The sequence below is a fragment of the Zingiber officinale genome, chromosome 10A (assembly GCF_018446385.1).
Source record: "Zingiber officinale cultivar Zhangliang chromosome 10A, Zo_v1.1, whole genome shotgun sequence".
Lineage (NCBI taxonomy): Eukaryota > Viridiplantae > Streptophyta > Magnoliopsida > Zingiberales > Zingiberaceae > Zingiber > Zingiber officinale.
This window is the reverse complement of record NC_056004.1, coordinates 374,273-394,468: the sequence shown is the minus strand read 5'-3', so window position 1 is coordinate 394,468 and position 20,196 is coordinate 374,273. Positions and strand designations below refer to the sequence as shown.

Here is a 20,196-nt window from a genome sequence, read left to right as displayed (position 1 = left end):
TCAAGCAACGGCATCTCTTTCTCGGTTTCTCCGCCGGTCCATCGGACACTCCGCCGGCCAGCGTCGTTTCGGTAATTACGTGTCAACGCGAGCGATTCTTACTCAATTTTAACGCAGGCTTCTGCGAGCGCATGGACAGCAAAGTTTTTTGATGTCGCACGTGGCGTGGTTCGATTAGTTGCAGGTGGTTGCGCGACTGAATGCGACGAGAGAGCGCTTCGGGCTTGAAGAGTCCGAGAAAAAGGGAAAGAGGGGCAGCTCGGCAAACCGATACAACCTAAGTTTGATGCTGGTTTTTAAATCCCATCTCACCTTTGGCGGCGACCCACAGCAACGAAGAGGATCTCGCTGTCCGGTGCCGCGAAAGCTCCTTTTGCAGTGATCCTGGACGTAGGAGCCATGGCGCAGGTGGTGGCGACGAGATCCATCCAGAGCTCGCGCGTTTCGCTCCCGGAAGTCCGATCCGGGATCCGTCGAGCCCGCGAGCTCAAGCCGTCGAGCATCCCCGCTCGGTTCTGCCGTCACGAGGAGGAACGGAGTGGGCGGATGAGCGGTTGTCGCCGCTCGGTCGTGGTTGCCGTGGCCAGGCCGCTGTCTCGTCCTGATTCCGGTGTCCTTCCTGTGTCCCCGGATGACGTATCAAAGGTATTTTTTTTCCTTTACACTCTAAATTGCGGACGCCAAATTTTCCCCCTTCTTTCTTTTGTAGGTTTGTTGGAATGTGCTTATTTTGGGCGGTATTTATTGCTCTACTTTTCTTAATGAGTGTATTATTTGCTTATCTTGTGGTATAAAAAGCTATTTTGCTATCTTATTCTGTGCATCATCCACCTTTGAAATGTTAAAAATGTGTATATTAGTTTCGGTTTTCGAATTGAGTAGATTTGAGAGAGGAAAGATTGATGAAACGGTTTGATTCATTAAAACATTGTTTTTTTCACCTTTGGAATTTAGAGTTGCTGTTAAAAATGTAATGAAATTAGAGATTTTTATTTCAGGAAGATGAACAGTATCAGCATCTGAAGAGCATTCAGCAAGTAGGTGATGTTTCAGGTGGTTTCTTGTCTAAACCGAGTAAGATGCGCAAAACGAAGATAGTCTGTACCATTGGCCCTTCGACCAACACAAGGGAGATGATATGGAAGCTGGCTGAGGCTGGCATGAATGTTGCACGGCTGAACATGTCTCACGGAGACCATGCATCTCATCAGAAAGTCATTGATCTTGTGAAAGAGTACAACGAACAAAATAAGGACAATGTAATTGCAATTATGCTAGATACAAAGGTGGGTATCTTCTCACACCTGTTACCTGCTTCTATCAGTTTGTATTGTTGAGGGCACTTTAAAGGTTAGAGACTTAAGTAAAAAGGCGTTTCTTTATTCTGTGTTTGTCAATTTCCTGTTCTTATAGGCAAGCGAGAATATATTAGTAAGGATTTGCTATTTGACAGTTGACTACAGATGTAGTAGAGTGCTCTTAATATTTAACTGGAATGTTTATTTCATTATCAAATCTCTTTGGCAACATAATGTCTGATGTTGTATCTTTTTCATGCATATTCTTTCTCAGGGCCCAGAGGTTAGGAGTGGTGACTTACCTCAGCCAATTAATTTGGTTGCTGGACAAGAATTCACTTTCACAATAAAAAGAGGAGTTGGCTCAGAGACCTGTGTTAGTGTGAACTATGATGATTTCGTCAACGATGTAGAAGATGGTGACATGCTTCTTGTAGATGGTAAGCAAATAAGCCCCTTTTTTTTGTCAAATAGTCTTTTGAGATATTGATGGTAAGCAAATATGTTTTTTTTTTGCCAAATACTATTTTGAGATACAAATACAATGCATCAGTTTGAGCATAGGGTACTGCCAATGAGTTGTCATAATCAATGACATACACACTCTCCAGTATAATACAATTTTAAGCTAAATACAAGAAACTAAAGAAAAAGAAACTGTGTGTTACATAATGAAAGTGGTAGTCTTGCATATTAATTTTCATTTTCAGTTTTTGGTATGCCTGTCATTGGGCAATCACTCAGTCAACCCGGGTTTATTCAGGTGGAATGATGTCCCTAAAGGTGAAGTCAAAAACTGAGGATTCCGTTAAGTGTGAAGTAATTGATGGAGGTGAACTCAAGTCCAGGAGGCATCTAAATGTTAGAGGAAAGAGTGCAACCTTGCCATCCATCACAGGTAAGTTAGTGCAGTTATGCTTGTTTTCTATTCAGATTAAGCAAGAGATCATTGTCTAGGTACATTAATATTGTGTTCGGAATAATAACTTTCTCTTCATATCTTATAGAAAAGGATTGGGATGATATCAAATTTGGAGTCGAGAACAAAGTGGATTTCTATGCAGTTTCTTTTGTTAAAGATGCCAAAGTTGTCCACGAACTAAAGGATTATCTGAAAAGTAGGTGTTCAGGAGTAAAATCTACATTTTATTAAAATATTTTAAATTACCTTAAAGTAACTCCCAGTTGGTGCATTGATTTATCTGTTGAAAGCTAACGCCCCGATTTATTTTGTTAGGTTGTAATGCAGATATACATGTTACAGTCAAAATTGAAAGTGCCGATTCAATTCCAAATTTGCACTCCATAATTTCTGCATCTGATGGGGTAAGTACCTGAAATATCATAAAGAAAAGATGGCTTGTTAACTCAGTACTTATCTATATTCTTGGAGATTAAGATATGATTAATGCTGGCAAGGAATTATATGTTGGATATTTGTTCCATGCTTTAAAGTTTGTCATGCTTTGCTGGGATATTCTGTACTGAGCAATCTTATGTTGTCTTGTATGGTTAAAACCTAAACTTTATATCCATCTTCAGCTGGTGCAAGCAATTCTGAGCAAATTAGAATGTATAACAGATACATGTAGCTCTTGACTTTTTCTGTCAATCTGAAGTTTCATGAGAAACTAAATTTTCTGGTTTGTCTTCCTTTATTAGAGCTGATCGTATATAGCTTCTACAGAGTTTATCAGTTAACATGGATCTTAACTCACGTACATATATGGGATACCATGCACTTTAGTGAAGTCTTTTCATTCGAAGGAATGTCTAAAATCATAGAATAGCTTAAAGAATCAATGGAGTTCAGTATATTTTAGTAATGTTAAAAGGTTTCAGGGACAAAAGAGGATGTCATATACAATGTCTCTCTAATTTCTTGAATGCTATTTATAAAGTCATAACATGTATAGTGCATCATTCTGCAGTGTGCTTTGGAATTTTCTTTTATTTTCACTACCTAATTGATGGCAAGTCACTTTTTTGTCAAGATTGTTCCAATTGCTTCTAATTATAGATGGTGCTTTACTAGTTTTTTTTTTCCAAAGCATTTGACGTTTTTCTTAGTAGACAAATTTGATTTTATTGTACATTTTGTAGGCTATGGTAGCTAGGGGAGACCTTGGAGCTGAACTACCTATAGAAGAAGTTCCTCTGTTGCAGGTACTGGTTGTCCGTTAAAGAATAAAATCCATAACAAAAAATGTCCATTTGATGTTTACTTTGTATTATTCTACAACGCACTGCTGCATCTGTTTGCACCTACTGTGCTTTATATGATTTGATCATTCTATTGAATGAATGGAGACAAATATTGTTCTTTTTCTTTTTGAATCCAAGAGATATCTATGTGTTTGTGTTGAATTCTTATTTGTGCAGGAAGAGATTATAAGAATTTGCCGGAGCATGGGAAAAGCTGTTATTGTAGCAACAAACATGCTTGAAAGCATGATTGTTCATCCAACACCAACACGTGCTGAGGTCTCAGACATTGCCATTGCAGTCCGTGAGGGTTCTGATGCAATAATGCTTTCCGGAGAAACTGCTCATGGGAAGTAAGAAATTCTCCTTCTGCATGCTTACAGTTATGCCGTTCTTTCCTCTTTTTTAAGTGCATCCTTTCTATCTTTCTGTTGTCTTTGTTCTTCTACAACTTTATGTTGTTCCACCTATGCGAAAATAATTTCTTTGAAAAGTAAGATCTTAGTAAGATTGTTCTCTCAAATAGACTAGGGGTGTATCACTCGTATATGTGTAAATTCACATATTTTATGAAATTTTTAGATACATAATAATCAGAATATTGCATGTCTTTGCTATGATTATTATTATTATTTTTACTTGATTGAGAATAACCGTTTTGCTCATCAGATACCCACTTAAAGCTGTTAAGGTCATGCACACTGTGGCTCTGAGGACTGAAGCAACTCTGAACGGTGGAGAAGCACCAGCTAATCTTGGTCAGGCATTCAAGGTAACAATCATATGTTTTCATCATATGGCTTATACCTATTGCTTCTATTTTCTGTCCAAGTAACACCAAGTTTAATATTTTTCTGATTAAATTTGTAGAGTCACACGAGTGAAATGTTTGCTTTCCATGCAACCATGATGTCAAACACTCTTGGCACATCAATTGTTGTCTTCACCAGATCCGGTTTCATGGCAATCCTACTCAGCCATTATCGTCCCTCTGGCACTATATTTGCTTTCACTGATGAGTATGTTCCTCTTCCTCTACGTTTTAGTTCTCTGCCAGCAATACCTCACTACTTCATATTGTATTAAAGTACTTTATCCTTAATGCTGTTTATGTGCAGCGAACGAGTGAGGCAAAGATTGGCTTTGTACCAAGGAGTGTGTCCCTTGTATATGCAATTTTCAGATGATGCTGACACAACATTTGCCGAGGCGTTGTCAATGTTGCAGGTAACCACGCCCATCCTTTTTTCCCCCCTCTTTTGCTTCTTTAAGATAAATCAACTCCTTAAAGAGCTCATGCAGTAGTCTCAATAAATTATCTTTTTGAAAATGATCCAGAAACTTGGCATGGTTAAGGAAGGCGAGCAAGTAGCTCTTGTTCAGAGTGGCCGGAAACCCATTTGGAGGTCGCAAACCACACACAACATCCAGGTCCGAAAGGTTTAGTTGTATGCGCTAAAACCTTATCAAGCATTGTCAGCAGTTAAGAAGCTTGCATACACGAAACCCGAACTCCATTTGCTAGAGGTTATTATGTCTTAAATAGTAGTACAAGCATCATTGAACTTCTGCTGTTTGTTCCAGTTTTTCCCATTTATTTTGATTGTGTTGAATTATTGTCTCAATCTGTGCATCACTTCTGTTATGCGCCAAAAGGAATGCGAAATGTTTGATATAATTTTATTTTACTAAAAGATGTTTCAGATTTATTTTGCTCTTGGCTAAGATTTTTCTCGCCTTTTTTTTTCCCGGATATAAGTTTTCTCATTGTAGGGTCTAATCGGCTGATATCTTTGGCTATGATTTTTCTCCACTAAAGCGCAGTAAGATAAGAGGTTTTTTTGGTTACCTTGTGATTTGAAATGATTTAGTTAAGGTGTTGTAAACCTAATAAATTTGTGGTTTGCAAAGTATAAGATGGTTTACAAAGCGATTTATGCTTTGGAAATGGAAATGTCACAGAATGGAACGTGATAGTTTATAAATTGTAAATTATTAGCGTCAAAAAAATGTTTTTAATCATCTTAAATAGTATGTTTAATTTTGTACTTAGAGTTATAGTGTGTATATTAATTTCCATTAAAAAAATTGAAGTTAAATGTGAAATAAAATTAAAATTGATTAATTGTGAAAGCTAGTTGGTTGCTCATGTATATAGTTTGTAAGAGTAAAGGGATAGCTAAGAAGAGGCAGGATCTTTTGAACTATTTTTTTGATCTAGGAGATGTGTCATGTGTATTTATGATCGGATCATGGTCGTGATCCAACCGTAAATGATTATGATTCCTTCTTAGGTTCATCGTCCTCATCAGGTTATAGTTTTTGTTCGGAGCGGACGGTCGAAGGTCGTTCGGAGGACACCCTCGCTTGACGCCCAATAACCTGGTCATTTATCCACCACCGGAGGTCTTCGGGCGGCCGAACAAAAACTATAACCTAGTGGGGACAGTGAACCCAGGAAGGAATCACAATCATTTGCGGTCGGGTCACGACCGTGATCCGACTACAAATACGAGTGACACACCTCCCGAATAAAAAAAAAAGATCCAAGAAATATGTGCTCAGCTAAGAATGCCAATGACAAATGCTAACCTTTCAAAAATGATTGCACCACATAAATATAAAAATAATCAACAAATAGATGAAAATACTTATCAAGATCATATCAATACAAAAGTAATGAATAACGTAATAGTTCTAAAATCAATAGTCTCCATGACTATAAAAATTTGTGTAAATATGTCGTATATGAAAATCGAATTATGGATATCTAGACCATAACTTAAATAATCTATCACTATACTATAACCCCGGAGGTAATACATTTTATTACTAGAATCTTGATACAGTAAAACGCTCTCATTAATTAGGGACAAGGATGACTAATATTGGATAATGACTAGTTAAATATTGAGTAAATAATATATTTGCATAATGTAAAATTTGGAATTAAAATTCATATATTATTTTTTTTTTCTGTCCCATTAGTTAATCTCAAACAAAAATGACCTAAATTTTCTAAACAAATTGGATAATTCGAATGAAGTATATATAAATTGAAACTAAGTATTGAAAAATTGGAGCACAAAATGTAGCTATATATAAGAATAGTTCGGATTTTCTGTCCCCATTTCTCTTTGTCCCCGTGTTTCACTGTCGATCGGACGGACCAGATTATATTTCAATGCATCATGGCATCTTTAAGATGTGTATAATATCCTGGTGATGTGTAAGGCATCCTTGAGATGTAATCTGGTCCATCCGATTGACAGTAGGACACGAGGACAGAGAGAAATGGAGACAGAGGATCCGAACTAATATAAGAAATAACTTGTGCCAAACAAATTCTTACAGTCATGAATTGGAATGGGATGGAGAACTTGCACCCGCCATTATCAAGAAGATTACAATGAAGAATCTTCTCACAAGATCCCCAAACCAAATCTCTTCTCTTGCAACTAGACGAACCAACCTTTTGATTTGTCTGCCTCTTTTTTTTTATTTCCTTGGACAAATATATAGGAGAAGAAGTGGTAACCTATGCTCTAATTGTAGATAATAGAGGAAGAGGAATGAGTAAACTCTCATTAATGTCCAACACAAAAAAGATGAAATTCGCCGTCCCAATGATCTCATACGATCATTATAAGGAGGTAAATCGAGAAGCTACAGTTAACTACTGGGAAGGTATTTTTCCTCAACTTTATCGAAATTAAATCCAATCATTTATCTCCACTGTAATAACCAACTAAACCATGTGTATAAGTAATGAAAAATGATCAAAGATTAAATGGTCTAAATGAATGTTGAGGTGGATGCATATTCTCCTCGGACATATCGGCACCTAACTAAATCATGGTCATTAATAGCAGATACACAAAAGCCAAACACTTGTCCAGTCTGCTAACCTATTTAATGAAAGTGAACGTAATTAAAGTCGCATATATCAACAATTAATTCATTGACTTAATTTATATCTGATGAGTTTGTTCATATCAAATTTCTGTAAAATGTCAAAATTATCAATTAGACCTCGATATTATACATGTAAGTAAATAGCTCGACTAAGAAGTCCGTCTATATCGAGAGTTGGCTCAGGTTGATTTTGCCAATTTAATTTTACTGTGAATTATTTGGCTAAATAAGTGTCACATGCTGGCAATGGCAGATCATGTGCGATTTATATATAATGCGGTAATGTTGAAGGGCCCATTCTGGTACCACGGTAGAGGTCGACATCGGTTGATCGAGTGAAGTATGTTCCAATCGGGAAGAAGGCTTCGACCTGCCGTCGTCTTCGACACGGGAAGCAATCAAATGACGTTTAAGGGAGACAATGCAGAAGTCAAGTCAAGCGGCTACCCCACTCGGTCAGACAATAGAGTTTGAGGTATGCCGAGTTCAGCAAGCTTCGGCCGAGCAGCTATTCCACTCGACCTGGCAGATGCTTCGGTAATGACAAAGTGGAGCTTCGGTCGAACAAACACTGAAGAACAGCGCAGTTTTGGCTGACCAGACGAGGTACCAGGGCGACAGAATTCCGGCCAGTGTTGCCGACACCGGACATATGCTGCCAAAAGATTATACGGCGAAAGGTTTCACTGTTACTTCAGATATATGCTTGGTCTATTAAGGTACTATGTCAGAAACATTTTACTGATAAATTTTTTCAGGAAAAGCTTTTAAAAGTTTACTCGCCTTGGGATGTGTGTACACGTGCTACCGAAACTCTATAGAAAGGGGAGGTCTAAGCATCGACGAAGGTATACGATATTCACTGTTTGTGTTACAGTAATCTTTTTGTTGCTCTGCTTTCCACTTCATCGTCGGTGACTGATTTAATCGTCAGAAGACCAACACCGAGGATCCCTTTCTGACTCGATACTAATGTAATTTGTATTATATGTCTACACGAAATCCACATTAGATCAATATGAACGTCACATCCCAACTTTCCGTGTATATAAATATAAATATTTTTCTTGTTTTAAAATTTTTGTCAGGGAGCGGATCGAGCATAGATAAAACGTCAGGAATTAATTGCAGCAGCAACGGAAGCATGCCATGCCATGTTACTTCACCGTGGAAATTTAAATAGTCCACAGACGCTACAAATTTCAGCGACGTGTCATGCCCGTTCATAACTATATTTCGAAAGGTCCAAAACTAATTAATGCACCACAACACAAGAGAAGACGAGTTGGTTACGTTTTGGTCTCTCGACTCCTCCTCGTTAATTCTGATCACTGCAACTGACGCGTAGCAAGTTGCATTTGCTGATTTGCAGTACTCTCTTACCTTTCGCACATCCGTGAATGTTAATTAACGACGACAGTTTGGTTATTTATAGTAATTAATTTGCTTTGCCTTAATTTCGGCTAATAACTAATGTGAATATTATATGTGATTCTGTAGGCCACTTTGAAATTTCGTCATGTAATTAATTAAGTATTTCGCATTAGATGCATAGATTAGCTAGTTAATTAGTTTTCTTAATCCGACCTATCAATTAATTAATTAATTATATATCAGAAGGCTAGGGACAAGTATAATTTGCCTCGATCGTCAAAGCCTGCACGTGAATCAGAGAATGCAATCGTACTCCTATAAAATGACTCGCCGTGCCTTGTAAATTCCACCGATCGATATATTCATGTATAGTTCAACACACTACTCTTAATTAATTTGTGTGATTTATCGATCCATCTCGAATGGGGAACTGCTTGGCCAAGAGCGCTAGCATCGCATGCACGAGCGAGGAGGAGGAGAAGTCTTTCAAGCCTAGTCGTCGTGATGAAGGAGAAGATCAGGAGAGGAATAGGAAGATGGACAGCGAGACGGTAAGATCAGTGAAATTGGTGGTGACGAAGGCGGAGGCAGCCCGGTTACTGTCGTTGATATCCAACGGCGGCGGCAGCGCAGACGAGATCAGGGTGCTGGAGACCGTGCTCCGCCGCGGATTTCAATCGGCGGGCGGCGGAAGAGGCGGCCGGCGGGAAGGATGCTGGATACCGGCGCTCGAAAGCATCCCGGAAGTTTAACAAAAAATTAAACACAGGCAGGTGTACGTACGTACGTATACGTCTTCTCGATCCGCCGGTGATTAACTTTATGTTATAAAAATTTAGATTCTGTTCGTGCATGACATGTAATTAGCTAGCTAGATGAGTTCATATATATCAGTATTGGTCCTTTAATAATTAAGTTTATCATGAATTATCATGGATCTTGGTTCTGGTGCGCGCGGTGGGAGAAAATTAAGACCGTATTTGTGGGTGCAATAAGATTCCACCATGGCTGGGGCATACGCAAACTGAGTTTGATTAACAGACAGCTAGCAATAGCAATATAGCACCGAGCACATGCTTAAGTCAGATTGCAATTGATCCAGCAATTTTTTCTATTAAGGATAAATTTGGCATGTAGATTCATACATAGGTTTTAATATAATCAAAAGGGCTATGTTTGATGAGAGATAATCAACTAACTCATGTAATGTAATAAGATTATTTTATTTGGTGCAATTTTAAAATTGTAATGTAATATATTCTGGGTAATAAAGACTCCTTTACCCGTGACATTTTACAGACAAGTAAACTCATAAAGATTCACCCATTATTAGCTTAGCAATTATAGGCAAGGCGGACAAATAATTCTTCAACTTCTCGAATGTCTTGTCGTAATTTGCATCCCATTAAAATTTAATTGCTCGGTGGAGAATCTTGAAGAAAGGTAAACTCCTGTCGACCGATCTTGATATGAAACGAGATAACGCTATAATCCGCTCATTAACCTTTGTGTTTCCTTCATGTTGCACGGGGGAGCCTTATCTTGGATAGCACACACCTTGTCGGGATTCAGCTCTATTTCTCACTCGGTGGCTATATAGCCTAGAAAACGCCCGTTTTTTACTCCGAACAGACATTTGCTATGATTAAGCTTCAACCCATATTGCCTTAATGTTTAGCTAGGTCTCTTCGATGTTAATTAGCACTAAGATTTGTTGCTTGAAGAGATTTGATAAGGATATCATCTACAAAAAAACACCATATTCCGCCTGATCTACTTCTGGAACATTTTGTTCATGAACCATTGGTAAGTTGTGTCTGCATTCTTCAGTTTGAACGACATAACATTATAATAGTAAGTATCTTCAGTAGTTAGAAAGCTAACCTTCTTTTGTCCTCCTTAGCGAGTGGGACTTGATGATATCCCTGATATGCGTCAAACATGCATATCAGTTCACATCCAGAGGTGAATCCACCACTTGGTCGATGCGAGATAGGGGGTAGAAGTCCTTGGGGGTATATCTTATTGAGGTCTCTAAAGTCGATGCAAACACTCCATTTATTTCCTAGCTCGGAAACTAAAACTATGTTCGCTAACCAGCTCAGAAATTATACCTCCCGAATATAACCGTCCTCTAGTAGTTTGTCCACCTCCGCTTGGATTATTTTATTCTGCTCAGCTTCGAAATCCAACTTTCTTTGCTTGACTGGTTGGACATCTGGATAGACATAGAGTATATGCTCCATGGTCGTATATGATGTTGGGACTTTGACGCCGCTAGGGGGTGAATAGCGTCTCACCCAAATCGTCGCTTCCTACAATGGTTAGTACCCACGACAGAATACAAAAACAAATACTAATAATAGAAAGCAAACCTAACACGTTGATTTAACGTGGTTCGGAGATAAAGCTCCTACTCCACGGCTGTCCGTAAGGTGGACGATCCCGATCTGTCGATGGATGAATCCCCGAAGAACTTCCGACTAACTCACGTTGCTCCTTGTGGGTGGAGAAACCTCGCCACAACCTCGTACAAGCATGCTAGATCACTTGGGCACTTAGAGACTCTAATTAGGGTTAACCACCACTAATTTCGTCAACCATGCCCAAGCACCCCGATCTCTATTAAATAGAGCTCGAGAGAAAACACTAAGATGCTTTCTCACTACCAGTTGACTGGTGTATCCACCAATCAACTAGTCCTTTAAGTGAAGCCGACCGTTACCCAACGGTCGGCTACCAGTCGACTACTACAGTGTACCAGTCGACTGCCAGTGTCGCTACAGTACTGTCACGGTAAATCCTAAATACATAGAATTTCGCATGAGTACAATCACTCAGCACTCGTCTTTGCCCGACTAACCTAGACCTAGCCTTCTAACCTCCTCCATCAGCCTCACGTCTCTCGGATGTCTCCCCATCCTTCACGTCTTGCCTTCTGGAGCTTCATTCAGTCTTGTCCATATTATCGGGTCTTCCTTTGCCAAGAAACTCCTCACCTCTGGGACTTCATCCATTGCCAAGTCACACTTGGACTTACGTTGCCAAGACTACATGCTTGGACTTACACTGTCAAGACTCATCCTTGGACTTTTCTCCTTTGTCAAAATCACAGTTGGACTTCCTTGTTGTACCTGTATCCTGTACGCTCACAATGCATATCAAATACAACAATAAACATAACTTAAACCTTTGTCAAAATATCAAAACCTAGGGTACTCAGATTGCTCCAACATATGAGACGCCCGTGATTTCCTTAGGCTCCCAAACAAAGACATCATTATTACGTGTTAGGCACGCAATGAGCTCTTCTTTGAGTTCTGGAACCAGGTCAGTAGCTATCTGGGTGGTAGCCTCCGGGTGGCCTAACTAAATTTGCACCTCCTCTTTTTCTTCATAAATGAGTGTCGGGGGTGCTTTCCGAATGGTGTTGACCTCCATCCGAAGAATCTTCCGAGTAGCACTAGTCGCTGTCTTGATAATGTCGACGTAGCACATGCATACTACCAGTTGATCTCCTTTAGCTTCCCTAATCTAGTTGTCTATGGGGAACTTTATTTTCTAGTAGAAGGTTGATACGACTGCTCAGAATTCATTTAGGGTCGGTCTACCACTATAAAGGTTAATTCACGTATTCTTATTAGGGACTCCTCCTTCAAAGATATAGCCAATTTTATTTGGCCGAGCAGTTGGACCGCTGGAGCTTGCCTTCGTCGATTTGCAGCTGCTCAGACGCCTGTTTAAAGATGATATTTACCGAGCTACCTATATCAATAAAGGGGTGATAAATGTTATAATTGACTATAACTATCTTAATTATTAAAGCATCGTTATGGGGTACTTCGACCTTCTCCTAATCTTTATGTATTGACAAAGGTGTGATAAATGTTATAATTGACTATAACTGTCTTAATTATTAAAGCATCGTTATGGGGTACTTTGACCCTCTCATAATCTTTAGGCCCAAAACTTATTTCAGGTCCTTGAGCTTGCTCCTAACTGCAGCTAACCATGTGGATCTCCAGTCGATGGTCATGTGACTTTCTCACTCGGGTAGAATCTCCGCTGGTTGAGCCTCCAGCGATCATGCCAATATCTATCCGAGCGGTATTATTGCGGTTCTCCTCTTGCCTCGTCAAGGGGATGCTCCTGTTGGACCCAACCGGGAGCCTGTGCTCGATCTCCTTGTAGTTGGGGCATTCTTTGATCCGTTCAATGCTTTGGAAATCTCTTTGTGGCGGTCCATTCTGTTGGTTAGTCCTAGGAAAACGTACCGGTTCCACTGTACAAAAATTTTGTACAAGTGTCGAATCTTTCCTTAAATAACCTATTGTGTTCTTTAGAAGTTAAATTAGGAATCACAGACAAAACTTAACATCATTAATTCCAAATTTAACTTATCTGTTCTTAATGGTTTAGATTTGAATCGCAAACGGAACTTAACACTATTGATTCAAATCCACCTAAGTTATTGATTCCATAAATATTAATTTCCAAAATTAGCTTCCAGGACTGCATGGCGAGGCACATGATCTTCTTGGATATGGGAGCAACCACCACCGTCTAGGCAAAGCCTTTTAAGGAAAGCTAATATTTATTTCCTTAAATAACTCTAGGTTAACCAAAAAGAACAATCAAATCACAAATTCGAAAAAGAAGAAAACACAAACTCGAAAAACTATTTCGAAAAACTAAATCTAATTGCCTCTTGTATTTAGAATTCTTATAAAGAAAATAACTAGTATGATGCGGAAGAAAATTACTAGTTATACCTTCTCTTTTTAAGCTAATGACCTCGAGATCTTCTGCCGTATTCCTCGCCTCGCCTTAGACATCGTGTGGGTGACGATCCTCCAAGATGAACACCACCCAAAAGCTTCCTCCTCGTCTTCTAAAATCCGGCCACCACCACCACCAAGGAGAAGAGAGTAAAAGGGAAAAGAGAAGGGAGAGAGGGGGCCGACCACTTGATGATCTCCAAGCAAGAGAATAAGAATTGTGTCTCATGAAGCCCCCCTCACCCCTTCTTTTATATTACTTGCCCAAGGTAAATAAGGAAAAACTTTTTACAAAAAATAAAATCATCCAAGAGTTTTTTTTTTCCCTTTTAATTTTTCCTTTTCTTTCCTCTTGATTGAATCAATCACCAAATCAATGGTTGTGATCAATCCTATTTGGTTTAGGATTGAGTTTGGTCGGCCCCTTGTTTGGGCACCAAGTAAGGTGGTCGACCACCATATTTAGGAAAGGAAAAATAATTTTTTATAAAATTTTATAAGAAGAAAAATCTCTTATAAAATTTTACAAGCTCTCTTTCCTAGAGTTAAAAAAGGAAAGTTTTAAAAAATTAAAACCATGTTTTAAAATTTAAAATTTCTCTTATAAAATTTCCTTTTTTAACATGATGATAGAAAATTTTAATTTTAAAACTTATCTTCCTTTTTTTTTTCTTAAACCATGAGGATGGGATGGTTAAAAAAGGAAAGTTTTAAAACTTTTAAAATTCTCTATTAAAACATGTGGCCAAATTCAAATAAGGAAAGTTTTTAAAATTAAAATCTCTTTTAAAACTTATAGTTTTCTACAAAGAGAAGATTTTAAACATTCAAAAACAACCCTCCTTGTTTGAATATTGTGGTCGGCCCCTTCATGCTTGGTCACCAAGCAAAGGGTCGGCCCCTATAGAAGAGGATGTGGTCGGCTCTTGCTTGGTCACCAAGCATTGGACCGACCCACTTCTTGGGCACCAAGAAGAGCCTTACATTTGGATGGACTTAAGACTATAATGAGGCTACGATAGGGACCTAGAGGAGAAATTGGTTTTGGCCTTCCGATGAGCTTGAGTATCCCGTGTTCGTCCCGAACACACAACTCAAATTCATCGATAATAAATCATTCCACTAGAGAGTTATTATCGCACTACCGCATCAATCCCAAATTACATTATGGGCTCCTTCTCATCATGAGTGTGTTAGTCTCCCTGTGTTTATGATTACAAATGTCCACTAATTAAGTAAGTTACTGACAACTAACTTAATTAATATCTCGCTCCAAGAGTAGTACCACTCAACTTCATTGTCATGTCGGACTAAATCCACCTGCAGGGTTTAACATGACAATCCTTATGAGCTCCTCTTGGGGACATTCTCAACCTAGATAACTAGGACACAAATTCCTTCTATAATCAACAACACACACTATAAGTAATATCATTTCCCAACTTATTGGGTATATTGATTTATCGAGCTAAATCTCATCCTCTGATAAGTCAAAGAAATAAATATTAAATATATGTGCTTGTTATTATATTAGGATTAAGAGCACACACTTCCATAATAACTAAGGTATAGTTCTTTACTAAGTCAGTAAAAAAAGAACTGACCTAAATGGTCCTACTCAATACACTTAAAGTGTATCAGTGTAATTTATTAGTCAAGATAAAGTCAAGATAAACTAATATTTAATTACACTACGACTATTCCGATGGTTTGTTCCTTTCCATCTTAGTCGTGAGCAACTATTTATAATTTATAAAGAACCGACAACATGATCTTCTGAGTGTGACACCACACTCCATGTTATCTACTATATAAATTAATTGAACAATTACATTTAATAAATAAATGTAGATATTGACCAATGTGATTCTTTTATTTTAAAAATAAATGTTTACAAAAGTTAGACTTTTAATATACACTCCAACACATTCGACTATTGGTAATAACGATGGTGAGCACCGGCGAAATCCTTGGTTGTTTACCTGGCGATTCCCCAGATTGTAACAGTCTCGGGTATCGTGGATATCCGACTAGTGGGCTCGGTATACCTTGCCCGCTATGCCTCCACGTATTGTACGACGTGGGGCCGCGATTCTTAATGAGGAAGCTGAGGACCCGTCCAAGATCCGATATGTGGAAGAGATGGTGGCGCTCGGCGCTCAGGAGCTGAGGGCGATGCAAGCATGGTAACTTCCTTCTTCCGGGTGGACTATGCCTCTTCGACATTGATATACTCGATCGCTCGATGATAACCATGATTTTGGCTATAGTATTTTGAATCATAATGCATGTTTTTATTGGTTTATTCATAGTTTAATCTCACATTAGCATCATATCTCAATATTGCATTTGATTTTGGACCTAATTGCAAATTAGCTAATTTTCATGGTATTTGGTGCTAATATTTGGTTCTTATTTTGTAAGCATTAAAAGGGTCATGGACCCGATCAGATCAGGCTGCATTTGGGCTCAAATCAAGGGCTTAATGAGGCGATTACACCTTGGAGCTATTTGGACCGTTCATATATAATCAAGCAGATCTGAGCCATCCGTCAAGCATCTGGTCCATCCGACCTAAGGAGGAGCAGATCCAGTCCATTGATGAAGATCCGGAAGTTTTGATTCAAATCCGAGATGATCCAACCGTTGATCGAGCCCAAGTCAATCTGGACCGTCCGATCAGATGAGGAGAGGTTTAAAACGTTTGAGAAGCTACAGTGCTTCCCTGAGCTCGGTTCGCGATATTTTGCTACAGTGCCATCATCTTCGTCGCGCGACGCCGAGACTCCCATTCTCCGATTCCAGATCCGTGAGCTTAGCTTCTTCTCCGACGACGATTATCATGCTTCGGCGTTCAACTTCCGGCGATCAAAGAGCAGCCGAGGGAGGTTTCTCAGCCGCGCCTTGATTCTGTCCACCGCCACATTACCGATCGGGGAGGTTTCCGATCAGTGATCTCCGCATCCACCAGAGCTTCGAGGGAGGTTTCTTGGAGTTTTTTTGTACCTTTTCCGCATCCCATTCCGCAGCTACATTGGATAGATTTGGCCGATCGATCTGATTTGCGCATTCACAGAGTCAAGCTCTGTTTTCTTCGGTTGATGGTGATACCAGTCAGATGCGAGCTTGAGGGGAGGTTTCCAATAGCTATGAACGTTATCTGGTGATAGTAGAGCGCTTGGAGATTGCTTGTTGGGTGTTTGAGGGGAGGTTTCCGAGAGCACCTTTGTTTCGGCAAAGTGGAGAAGATTTGTTCCGATTTGGTTTGTGGAATGTTTAGGTTTTGTTTTTCTTTATCTTGTCTTTGAATTGTGTTCAAACTTTGCTCAGAACTTCAGATCTGATACTTACCTTTGCAATTTCAATTTCTGTTGAGATTTTATGTTTTTGATTCCGAATTCTTGCTTTCAAACCCAGATTATTGACCTGATACTGATATTGATATTGACCTTAGTGCTGTTAGGTTTATTCTGCTACTAATGCTGATAGTTGTAGGCTCTTGTAATGTAGTTAGTAATTCTTAGCTCTGATTTTGGTTCTTGAACTTGTGATCTTGCTTAAATGAAGATGGATCAACTTTAGTTTTGATTGTTACCTCTGTTTAAGGAGTTTATGAGTTTATCTATTTCTGTGAATGAGCTTAATTGTAGAAAACTTAACTTGAGATTTGATTGTGTACCTTGTTATGAGATTGTGGATTGTGAAGATAGGAATTGAACCATTTGATTCAATGATGCATAAAAATCCTCACTTAAGTGATGTTCATTTGGTTGGAAGAAAGGTGATCAAGTAAAGAAGAGAGTGATATGTAGAGAAGAGTAAACCTTATTTGATTTTAGTTTCAATTGAAGAAGAATTCAATTTGCTATGTGAATCAATTCTAGAGTACTCACACATTTATTAGTTACCCTTGGAAAGAAAAATACGACTTGGGACTCATTGCTACAACGCTTGTATTAATTTTAATGAGTTTCAATTTTAATTAATTTGATGTGCCACGTGACATGAAAATGGCTAACACCACTCGACCAAGTAGATGGCCAAAATCTCTGGAGGGCCTCCTGATGAGGAGCAAAATAAATTATTATCTGTGAGTCTTGAGAAAAGGCACTCATCAAGATTTCCGGGGTGGCCGAGGGGATATCCATGGTCACATGATTAAACTTTTTGATGTAGACTCTGAGCTTCTCTTTAGACCCCTATTTGAGTGAAAAAAGGCTCATGGGGTTTTTATGGTGATGACAGTTGCTGGCAAAATAATGAAAAAAAAAACCTTGTAGAAATCTTTAAAACAACAGATGAATTCGACTTGTAGTCGCTTGATCCATTTCTGTGCCAAGCCGAAGAGTGTAGTGAGGAACATTTGACACTTTACACTGTCCGTGTATTGGTGAAAGAGGTCGGCGTTCTCAAACTTGAGAATGTGATCTTCTGGGTCAATTAACCCTCTATATCCCCTATTGTTAAGGATTGATAGTGTTTTGATAACCTGTCTCCCAATATCTTCTAGGAGAACGACATACTTGTCCATTTGGGAGAGTCATTGACTCTTGGGGCTTTCCCCTTATGTGCATCCCCAATAGACGATACTTGGGGTCTTTCCTCTGGACCCATTTCCCGAGCGGAGTGCGCAAGAGTGTTGGGTGGTGTGCTATCGAGGATGGTGGGACAGGTGGTAAGTCGATTGGTGGGATGGATAGTTGCACAAACCTCGTTGCTAGTGGAGGAAGCCTGACCTTCTACTCGAGTCCTTTTAGTATGAGGACTCGTCTTGGAGGCAGCCAAATCGTGGGGCAACGTGCTAACGGTGGCTGTTTATTGCCGTTGCATCATCTTTTGAGCCCAGGTTGTGATCAACACATCAAATCTTCTTGAGATAAAGTGATGGTAGTAAATTGTCCAGCTTCTTCCATCTCTACGCTTTAGATTCAGGCGACGATTCCTACAAACGTTGCCAAATTTGATCTTGTCTGAAAACTGGAGAGATGACGTGCTGGGTAGGTGGCGATGTGGTTGACTGGAAGAAGACTTTGTCGGGCAGAGAAAATGACAAACTAGAACAGGAAAAGAACTTTGAGTACCTTTATCTTCTTTGTACACACTTAAGAGAGCAGAGAAGACGTTGGGTGCCAAAAAAATCAGGGAAGGGGTCCCTGGCAAAGACCCTTCGACGTTCAAGTCAGTATGATGTCCAAGTGGGCAAAAGGAGAGAAGAATCATAAAATGTGTGCAAGTAAGTAAAATTGTCGTAAGACGTGCTTATGCGTATCTTGCTAACAGAGGGGACACCCTTTATATACCACCTCTCATAACTTCCGTAATCATGAGAAAGCAGAGCTGTAATTATATTGTAAATTATTATAAATACAATCTCAATAGAAGAGATTATTATTCTCTCAAGTCATCTCTTTAAGTATGTGCATCTTTTTTGTCTTTTGTGGTGAATGCTCACATTATAATAGAGGAGTATTCTCTGACAAACGGTTGTCATTCTGATAGGTTGTTGTGATTCTTTGATCATGTTGTCTATTGAGTGTATCTCGATAGGGTCTTTAAACCAGCTGATTGTATATCCGTTCTTCCCTTAAGCTGCTCGGTTATGTATTGGGTGGTGCTGGAGATCCGTTCTGGAAGTAATATGAAGCTAAGTTCCCTAAGTCCGGTCGATTCTTTGGCCGACTGACCATATACTGAGATATTTGCCTTTAAGAAATGCGAAACTGAGTCCCTAGAGATTCGATTAGTACTTTAAGCCGATCGTCTATATGAGAGTAGATTGACATTTAAAGCAAGAACTTGAGATCTGGAAGTCCGACCAAGTTTATAGGGAGAATCACTTTCCTATATGTATGAGAGACGAGTCCGTTGAGCTGTGTAAATCTGATCGAAGTTATTACGAACTGGCTATATGAAGGAGGATTGACATGTGAGAAGATCCATAGGGTCGACCGATCATATGTTGAAAGGCTCGTACTGGGTGGCAAACTAGGTCCTCTTATTCCAGCCAGACTTATTACTGGCTGATCTGTGATAAGTCAGATGTCCCTTAAACTCAGTTAGTTATAGAATGTTTGGATATATATGATAGATGCCTTAATATAAAAATGAGGTGTTAGGTTCCCTAAGTCCGACCGACTTCTAGGTCGGTCGTCCTCATTATGAAGGCTTTAATACTGGGCAAAGAGCAAAGTCCTATTGAGAGTGACATGCTAACTGCCACCTCTCATTGACCTTGACTATCATGTCACATTGACTTTGACTGCCACATCATATCTGGATCCGCTCTTAATCTCCTATATCATATACCAATATCTCTTTATTCATTTCTTCGTGGTGGAGATCTTGAAGGGCGTTGAGATCTCATAACTTACACAACAATTAGAGTACTAACATAGTCAATTAGTCATAGTGGTGGGATTTACTGAAAGTCCGTCAATTTATTGATGAGGAAATTAAACAAACTGTTTGATAGAGTTTTTACTAAGCGCTTTTTCGATTCTAGTTACATGGAAGCATTTTTAAGTGTTTGTAAATAGCAACTTCTGCTTCAGCTTCTACAACTTTTACTTAAAAACCGGAAGCAAGAATTTGATGCTTTTTTTTTATTTTGCTTTTTTTTTGTTTAT

General features: G+C 39.1%; 1 protein-coding gene across 1 annotated transcript; it reads left to right on the top strand.

Moving 5' to 3' along the window:
* Window positions 1–176: 176 nt before the first annotated feature.
* LOC122026214 (plastidial pyruvate kinase 2-like) lies at window positions 177–5,212 on the top strand. The gene is made up of 12 exons (XM_042584871.1): window positions 177–645; window positions 999–1,286; window positions 1,573–1,738; window positions 2,062–2,196; window positions 2,306–2,416; window positions 2,536–2,624; window positions 3,402–3,464; window positions 3,681–3,856; window positions 4,173–4,275; window positions 4,374–4,522; window positions 4,622–4,730; window positions 4,842–5,212. Exons 1-12 carry the CDS (start codon window positions 400–402, stop codon window positions 4,947–4,949), a joined length of 1,743 nt encoding a protein of 580 aa, XP_042440805.1. The 5' UTR covers window positions 177–399; the 3' UTR covers window positions 4,950–5,212.
* The last annotated feature ends 14,984 nt before the right edge of the window (window positions 5,213–20,196 follow it).